This window comes from Engraulis encrasicolus, chromosome 18 (assembly GCF_034702125.1).
Source record: "Engraulis encrasicolus isolate BLACKSEA-1 chromosome 18, IST_EnEncr_1.0, whole genome shotgun sequence".
Lineage (NCBI taxonomy): Eukaryota > Metazoa > Chordata > Actinopteri > Clupeiformes > Engraulidae > Engraulis > Engraulis encrasicolus.
In genome coordinates, this window is record NC_085874.1 from 21,795,304 (window position 1) to 21,805,303 (window position 10,000).

Below are 10,000 nucleotides of genomic sequence, written 5' to 3' on the forward strand. Positions count from 1 at the left end.
CTAGTTACAGTGATATTTTTTTTACAAAATTCACATTTTAATGAACATTCCTTATATGTAAGCTAAAAAAACATTTCAAAATGTTTCAACTGATGAGTATTATGTGCGGAAGGTAAAATGATTAGATAAAAATGCCGAGAGCATAATTTACACAAGGACTAGGAACTTTAAGGAGTTACTAACTGCGCGTCTCCAGGAGAAGCAGTGGTCAGGAAGCGATTCATTCAAACAGGTTCCTTACTTGGAAAACTATGCATCCCCGGCACATATTAGGTAATTTTTACTCCATTAGTAGCTATTTTAATCAGTTCATGTGTGTTTTCAAACTGTTAAGACAAATATTAAAGCTCAACTATAATTTTAAGACAATGTCAAATGGATTTATTACACGGGTATTGTGAGTGAAAATTGGTACTACTACTATTGGTAATACTAATATAGGGAGGGCTAAAGCCCCCCTAAAATACTAAAATAGGGCTAACGACGGCCCTGAGCAGAAACTCTGTGTGTGTGTGTGTGTGTGTGTGTGTGTGTGTGTGTGTGTGTGTGTGTGTGTGTGTGTGTGTGTGTGTGTGTGTGTGTGTGTGTGTGTGCGTGTGCGTGTGCGTGCGTGTTATGCGTGTGTTATGTGTGTGTGTGTGTGTGTACCTGTAGCTGGTGTGTGACTAGGATGACTGATTTGCCTCCTCTGATGAGGTTCTTCTTGATGCACTCCTGGAAGTGGAGGTGGGTGATAAAACGATATTAATCTCTTACTGCAGATGGGGTCGCCGGCGTGCTTATTCGTCATTTGCTGAAAATACACAACTGCATCATAACTTTATTGCTATGTCAGTACCTAGAGTCTTAAGTACAAGATTAAGCCATTACAATTTTAGTGACAATAAGGTTATAACATATGCTCTGTGTTAAGGGGTTAAATCGTGAATCGCGAAATCGAGTAGAAGATTGTCTCAAATCTGCCAAAGTGGAGAAATCGTCTTGCAGTGAGGATGTTTACTATCAGTATCAGAGTGATGTCTACTTACTTAATGTTGTTGCCTTCAGTTTTATTCTTTGCATTGTTGTATTCCAATTGTGCACTTTACGAGAGTGTCTTCAGTGTTTTAACATTACTTACTAATTACGAATTGCAAGTATATAAAATGCCTGTTTTTTTTTCAGTGGAAGGTTGTGATAAAAAATCAGAATTAAGATTTTATGTCAAAAAATCGCCAACCCCAACCTGGAAGATGTGCTTCCCCACGTGGGCGTCCACAGCGGACAGAGGATCGTCCAGGAGGTAGATGTCCCGCCCCGAGTACACCGCGCGGGCCACGCTGATGCGCTGCTTCTGCCCCCCAGACAGGTTAATGCCCCGCTCTCCTATCTACATGGGAAGCATGTACACAAACATGGATGCATGCATGCACACACACACGCACGCACATACATGCATGCGCGCGCGCGCACACACACATACACACACACACACACACACACACACACACACACACACACACACACACACACACACACACACAGACACGCACATGCACACATCACTTGTGGTCCTGGAGGTGCATACACCTGAATAAATACACAGATACACAATGATGTGCTGCATCTGCAAACCAAGCATGTTTAATTAAATTTAATGTAATTTCATGCATGCTTGCATGTCATCTCAGACATTATGCAATTTGAGGAACATGCATATTCAGTGAAAAATATTTCATACTAGAAATGCACTCAGAGAGTGCAGACCTCTGCCAAGGAAGCTATTTGACTATGTTACAGCCTATTTTTATTTTAAGACTTTCTGCCTTCTTTTTGTGGAGCTAGAAAACTGGAATGTCAAAATTCACCATGTCCCACAATCCAATTTGCAGTCACTAGAGGGGTGTCTACATTTCTAGGCTAGCAATGTTGAGGAGTTTTTTTAAATCCTGGTTCCTGTTTGTGATCCGGATCAGCACTAAATTGTAAACACTTGTTCCTTTAGTCATTTCCAACCACTCCACAAAGTTTCATCTGTTGATAAGTTTTTGAGGTATCCTGCTGATAGACAGACAAACAGACAGACAGACAAACAAATAGACAGACAACCCAACGCGACCGAATATATAACCTCCTTGGCAGAGGTAAACATTGAAATATGCTAGTAGCCTCTTACTGCAGATGGGGTCGCCAGCAACCCTATTCACTATTTGCTGAAAATACTCAACTACACCATAACAACATTGCTATGACAGTACCGAGAGCTGCAAGTGAGAGATTAAGACATATAGCCATTACAGTTTTGGTGACCGTGAGGTTATAAGATAGGTGCTGCGCTAAGGGGTTAAAAAGGGAAAGAAAAGGCTAAAATAGATCATGTATAAATGCTAACAGACAGAGAGATAAACACACAAGCTCACTGACCTCAGTCTGATCACCGTGGGGCAGTGTGGCCAAATCTGGATTAAGAGAACAGGCTCTGATGACCTCATCATACCTGTAAAACACACACACACACACACACACACAAAAATTCAAAAATTCAGTAAAAGTCACATAAGTGTTGCTCGATGGGTTGTTACTGTCTCATGAATATGCATGTGTGTGAGTGTGTGTGAGTGTGTGTGTGTGTGTGTGTGTGTGTGTGTGTGTGTGTGTGTGTGTGTGTGTGTGTGTGTGTGTGTGTGTGTGTGTACTTGTGCTGGTCGAAGGCTTCTCCCATGAGGATGTTGTCTCTGACGGTTCCGTGGAAGATCCAGGCTTGCTGAGAGACGTACGCCAGACTGCCCTCCACACACACACGACCCTGATGCAGATGCATCTACATGCACACATCGATCATGTTAGGATTGCACTTTGATTAGACATTACACCAACACTTAACATCCCATCCACAAGGGGGCACCATCTGATCGCTGGGTGTCTGGGCCAACTAAAGGCCATAAAAGTTCAGCAGGTGAGTCCAATTGGAGGGGGGGACACACTTGAGAGTGCATGGCTAGAACATAGGGTCAATTCGATTACTCTCCTCCTACATAAACAGGTCACTGATCAGATAGGTGAAGTTAGCTTATGAGGCAGCCGTTACGAACGGCACTGCCTTGCGCATTTGATGTTACGGCGATTTTATGGCGAGAGTTACGTTCATCACGTTAGCGCTTAGCTTACGCATGCTATTTGAACGCTGAATGATCGGCAGACGGCGGAATCGTAAAATAGGCTATAAATAGATCTAGCATTTGCAGTTTCCAGGTGCTGTCGCGAATTGACGCGTCACCTCTAGTCTAATATTCTATCTCTATGTGCTCGCATGTGAGGCAGCCACTTGTGCTAAGTCGCTATCGGAGCTGGCCACTTCACCATTGGGACTTTGTGGACCCTCTTTCATTTTGCTTGCTTCGGATGTGCGTTGTGCGGATGTGCGTTTGCTTTGTATTATTTGGATGTGGGGTTTACCGAACTAACATCCAAAGGGGAGGCCCGATGTGTCTGAGCTTGGTGTCGCATGACCCTGCTTGCCCTGTCCCCAAGACCTGGAGGTAGGTTGGCTGTCCGCTTGCCACATGCATCCATCACTTAGCCTCTCACACTTAGGCTTAGCATCACTTAGCCTCTTACACACCGACTAACATGTTAATGCTAACATCTAGCGCTAGGACATTATGAAGTAACATCGTAAGAGTGTTGGTGGTTTTGGGTCTTTGTGAGGTTTTGCTTGCACTGCAGTTGCGCTGCAGTTGCGCTGCAGTTGCGCTGCAGTTGCGCTGCAGTTGCGCTGCAGTTGCGCTGCAGTTGCGCTGCAGTTGCGCTGCAGTTGCGCTGCAGTTGCACTGCAGTTGCGCTGCAGTTGCGTGCGTGCATGCGTGTTTACCTGTTCCAGAATGCTGCAGATGAGGGAACTTTTCCCACTTCCAACATTCCCACATACACCCAGCAGACTCCCCTGCAACACAGACATACATTTACTTTACTGTGTACTGACTTCAATGACTTGCCACACACTTTTAAAGGGACACTCCACCCATTTTGCATTAGGCTTTCCATTGCTAGACACCCAGTCATACTTTTGAATGGTCTTGCAAAAATCTCTCAATTCCCCCTGACATAGGAGAAACCCGCATTCATCTCTTAACACTTCCTATGTCAATGATGTAAAAATTGTCATTTTGCATCATCGACATAGGAAGTGTAAGAGAGGTGGATTTCTGTTGAGACTACAAGCCTTTTTCCCACCTTTTCAACCCCGCCCATAGGGGGTTGGACCTAATGCTCTAACAGACCTATCACAGATCAGTGTCCCAGTGCTTTTGAAATCACTGGCATTGAGGCTCCGGTAAGCAGTGTTGCCAGATTGGGCTGTTTCCCACCCAATTGGGCTGCTTGAGATAGCCGTCTGCGGGTAAAAATGGCATTTTACAGGAAAACTCGCCCAATCTTTCCCATCGACATCAATAGAATTGGGCGGGATTTAGTGCTTCCAGGTGGGTTTTGAGCATTTTTTGGGCTGGAAATCATCAGCCTCATCTGGCAACACTGCCAGTAAGTCACTGGCATAGCTGGAAAGGAGAAGCTGGACCACACTGCAGCTTAGTTTTCAAGACTTTATTTTTTGCACACACCCGACCAACGTTTCGGTGTTGCTACACCTTCTTCAGAGTCAAATGATAGCAAGAGAGAGACACACATTTCAAGACTTGACATTCACAGGTGATCCCACTTGGTTTGGCTAAATTGGTCTCATCTCATTGCAGGTAATTGACCCCACCCCCCAACACCAGGACAAGATTGCAGACAATTAGACAGAGAGGCTTCGTAGAAAGGCATTTTGGATTCATACTCTAAATTCAGTGGAGCCTCAGGGCATAAATGAGGAACACAATATGTCTTGCTCTCTGTAACAAATTGTTCCAGCATCGCGGCTGTGGTCTTGTAATAATTGTAGCTGTGGTTTTATTGACAATGTTCTTTGTGTATTGTTTTTTTCACTTTTTTATTTTGTTTTGGGAAGTTGGCAAGCTGTCTAATTGTCTACAATTTTGTCCTGGTGTTGGGGGGTGGGGTCAATTACCTGCAATGAGATCAGACCAATTTAGCCAAACCAAGTAGGATCACCTGTGAATGTCAAGTCTTGAAATGTATGTCTCTCTCTTGGTATCATTTGACTCTGAAGAAGGTGTAGCAACACAGAAACGTTGGTCGCGTGTGTGCACAAAATAAAGTCTTGAAAACTAAGCTGCAGTGTGCTCCAGCTTCTCCTTTCCAGTGATGTCTGTCCCACTGTGATGCACCTGCAAGCAGGGTTGCCAGATGAGGCTGATGATTTCCAGCCCAAGAAATGCTCAAAACCAGCCTAGAAGCTCAAAATCCCGCCCAATTCTATTGATTTATATGGCTAAAATTGGGCGGGTTTTTCTGCTAAATGCCATTTTTACCCGCACACGACCATCCTAAGCAGCCCAATTGGGCGGGAAACAGCCCAATCTGGCAACACTGCCTGCAAGCTGAGGGAGGGATGATGCATAGAGTCCCAAATAACTGGGTGTGGCCTGTGGAACTTGAGCATCGCAGTGCATTATGGGGATTGTTGTCACAAATCCACAAGCACTAAAAAGTCATTTTCTGCCTATTCTTGGCCAAGAAGGCACCACATTAGAAATGTATGTTACTATTCTACTATAAATATGACCCACTTTCAGTAACATATTCATGTCTCCACCGGTGGAATGCCCCTTTAAGCTTTGATCATTCAAACCACTCTCTCCACTGATTCCGCTACCTTGGGCAGGGTGAAGCTGAGGTGTCTCAGAGTGAGGTTGTCCTCTGATATCCGTGTGTCGTGGCTTGAGTCGCTGGAGGTGTGTGTAGTGGAGATGTTTGTGTTAGACATGTCTGTGTGTTCAGAGGTGTGTTTATTGGAGGTGTGTGTGTTGGAGGTGTGTGTGCCATTGGAGGTGTGTGTGTTGGAGGTGTGTGTGTGATGGGAGGTGTGTGTGCCATTGGAGGTCTGTGTGTCATTGGAGGTGTGTGTGTGATGGGAGGTGTGTGTGCCATCGGAGGTGTGTGTGTCATTGGAGGTGTGTGTTGGTGGTTTCCAGGAGAAGGATGCGTCCTCCACGATGACAGCGGCACCCAGCCCTCTCCCCTGCTCCACGTACGCCTCAGGGTTCCTCAGCAGCAGCATCCTCTGGACAACACACACACACACACACACACACACACACACACACACACACACACACACAGAAGCGTACACACATTAGATATGCCCACACATACACAGGCACACACAATAATGCACGCGCACGTGCGCACACACACACACACACATTAGATATGCACACATAAACCAACACACACACACACACACACACACACACACACACACACACACACACACACACACACACACACACACACACACACACACAAACACTGCACACCACAAATGTGCAGGGACACTAACATGCTCAATCATGGAGGAGGAGGGGGGCGGGGGGTGCACTGGTTTATTACTTACTGCCCCCACGAACCTGGCGGGTTGGGAATCGAAACAGAAAGTGTGGGCAACAAGCCTGACACACCTTAAAGGGACACTGTGTGAGATTTTTAGTTGTTTATTTCCAGAATTCATGCTGTCCATTCACTAATGTTACCTTTGTTATGAATACTTACCACCACCATCAAATTCTAATGGGCTCCGCATACTTAACGTGCGCAATTTGGCGCAAGAACCATTAAAATGTGGCAGACCATTCATAGTCAAAAGCGCTATTTACAGGCTTTTGCTTGCATTTTCGGAATTGTGCCCTCTGCTGTTCATGAGAGAAATGAATAAAAATAAAAAGCCAAACACGGCTGCTGTAGGGCTACTATCTCAATATAGGCCTACATGTAGGCCACAGTATGGCTTCAGTTTATATTAAATGGAAATGATTTCTTAGTATATGTTGAGTAAGAAGACAGAAATAAGACATATATAACATTGTTTTTATGGTAAGTTTTGCACATATTTTCAAAGTTCAGTTTGTATACATCACACACAAATAGGTGGATTGGCCCATAACACCATTATGTCCAGGCAGTACAGCATTTTACTACTATTGGCTGGTTTTGGGCAGCCATCTTGGATTTACCCCATAAAAATGACCTTAATGACATTGACATTTGGGGAGCCCCTTCTGAAATGATGGAGAACACCCTAAGGTAGGTCTGCACCGATTTTGGTGCTTCTATCCAGCGCGTAACGATTAGGCCCTTTTTGGACGGTAAGATCCCCAGCTATGTAGCCTACAGTAGCTGTAGCCTCTCCTCGCAACTCCTGCTTTGTCTGCCTACCTGCATGGTCGCTGGTGGCGCACGCAAAGTTACAAAAAATGTGGGGTGCACGACCTCGCGCCGCGGCAGCATGCGGAGGGGTGTGTGAGTTACGCTAAGTATGAATGCCTCAAGTATTCATTATGACTAGAAAAATACATGATACATGAAAAGGGGGATCTTCTACATGGTCCGCCATTTTGAATTTCCAAAAATAGCCATTTTAGCTGCCAAAATGATTCTACTTGGACCATACTAGGAAATATTTGTTTATTAATTAGTAAACTTTCATGTAAAGATCAAATTTGGCAATAGGCAGCCCAATTTCAACTAGAAATGCACCCAGAGTGTGCAGACCTCCGCCAAGGAACTTCATTTTTTTTTGTAGCGAAGGGAGTGTAATGAATTTAACCAGCATTGTGAACTTACAGTCACAAATTAGGCTATGCCTACATATTTTTTTGGCAACGGTAATTCATTACACAGCATTGTCAACCTAAACGATCTGCGGGGGTTACCCTACTGCCTATCTTGCAACAGCATTGTGAACTTACACTTCACACATATTTTTGGCAGTAATTTGACGGGATTGTTTGTAAACTTCAACAACGAGGGTATAGCCTATTGACTGCCTGTTGATGAACTTTTTAGGTGGAATGCAATTGAATGTTGGAGCTGGCGGAAGAGGAGAGAGTCCCATGGCGCAGAGAGTCCCTTCCTGTTCCTTACTGAGAATGGCGCAGGCAGCCGAGGCTATGCATGCTGTCAGGCTGTGTGGTCCCTGTCCATCTCGCTAACAACTTTAGATGTAGCGAAGGGGGGTATGATGAATTTGACCAGCATTGTGAATTTACACAGTGAAATTCGCACATTTTTTGGGCATCGGTAGCAATTCGGCAGCATTGCAAACCTAAATGATCTGCGGGGTCACTGTTCATCTCGCAACAGCATTGTGAACTTACACTATCATACTGTATATTCCATATTTTTGGCAACGGTAATTAAATTGACAGTATTGTCAACCTAAATGATCTGCAGGCTGTGGTCACTGTCCATCTCGCTACAGCATTATGAACTTACACAATCACAAATTTCATTTTTTTGCAATAGCCTAATTAATTTGACAGGATTGTATAAAATACCTGCTGATGACTGATGAGCAACTTTTTAGGTGAAATGCACTTGCAGGCACACCCGAATATTCGCTGGTGCCCAGTGCTCACCGCGGGCCACCTTGTGGCAGGCTGTGAAATAGCATGCGACCACACAAGGTCCAGGGGACGAACACACACAGCACACAAACCCAGGCGATCACATAACCTCCTTGGCGGAGGTAATGAGCAGCATAGTTGCAGTACCTTTTTAGACCATTTCCTGCACAGTGCACCTTTAACCGTTGACCCATGAGTGCACATCAAAATAAACACCAATGTAAACTGAGCACTATTTTTCATCACCATGGCTGGACTGGGACCACACACCGGCCCGGGCATTTTTGTTATGGACCAGCCCTTCAACCCCACCAACCCCATACTGAAATTATGATGGGCTCAGTCCACTGTACCATATATTAAAGGGCAACTCCTGCCAATTTCAATGTGCTGTTGTATTGCTCACGCTACCCTTGACTTGTCAGTACCGGTGACGCCGCAAAAGTTGCCCCCATTAGAATAGCTCATATCTCGGAAAGGGCTGAGCCAAAAAATGCGGCATCACCGGGTACTGACAAGTCAAGGCCAGCGTGAGCAATACAACAGCACATTGAAATTGGCAGGAGTTGCCCTTTAAGAATGCACTGATGGGCCACCCCATCTAAATTGTGGGCTGAAGGGAAGATTTTAAGAAAAAAAAAACAACACAAAAACATCGGCCCCATACGACTGGCAGCCCACTGGGAAAATTCCCTGAATGTCAGAGGACCAGTCCAGCCCTGTTCGACACTCATCAATGCCAAAAGCACACACCTTGAGACGTCCAAGGGACACAAGGCTTTCAGCAAGAGCCTTGACACCTAGGGGCAGCATGTCCAGAACGAACCGCATCGAGTTGAAGACCGCAATGATGGTGAAGGCCTAAACACACGCACGTGCGCACACACACACACACACACACACACACACACACACACACACACACACACACACACACACACACACACACACACACACACACACACACACAGAAATATCTGTCATTTCTAGTCTTGAACCCTGTGGCTAACATCAGGATCCGGATAGAGTCTAGATTACTACAGTATGTGTGACTATAAAGTTAGGATAGTTAGCTCCACAGCTAATGAACAATATGGACACCTCCATCTTACACAAAGGTGCGGCCAATACAGAGGTGCGCCCTATACAGAGATGTGGCCTATACAGTATATACACTATTATATCTTTATGTCTTTTTAATCTTAATTTAAAGTCATACTGTACCATTTTTTTAAATAAGATCATATAACACCTTCCCTTGAGTTAAACTATTGAGTTTTACATTTCTCCTGTACTTCCTGCCGTTCTCTGAGTACGGCAGTGCAAATTTTACCCCCAAGCTAGCAGTTAATATTGACTTCTATGAGACACATGGAGGTAAAATTTGCACTGCCATATTCAGAGAATGGTTGAACGTACAGGAGAGAGGTAAAACTCAATAATTTAACTCAAGGGAAGGTGTAATATGAGCTTATTTCCAAAAATGGGACAGTATC

At 44.7% G+C, this 10,000-nt stretch overlaps 1 protein-coding gene across 1 annotated transcript in view; it reads right to left on the minus strand.

Moving 5' to 3' along the window:
* Window positions 1-10,000, minus strand: part of LOC134468828 (ATP-binding cassette sub-family C member 12-like) — a 50,281-nt gene that overhangs the window by 30,631 nt on the left and 9,650 nt on the right. Inside the window, 8 exon segments of the mRNA XM_063222713.1 lie at window positions 649-714; window positions 1,226-1,369; window positions 2,404-2,476; window positions 2,676-2,800; window positions 3,851-3,922; window positions 5,756-5,835; window positions 6,058-6,163; window positions 9,258-9,365. Coding sequence (XP_063078783.1) covers window positions 649-714; window positions 1,226-1,369; window positions 2,404-2,476; window positions 2,676-2,800; window positions 3,851-3,922; window positions 5,756-5,835; window positions 6,058-6,163; window positions 9,258-9,365 — 774 coding nt within the window.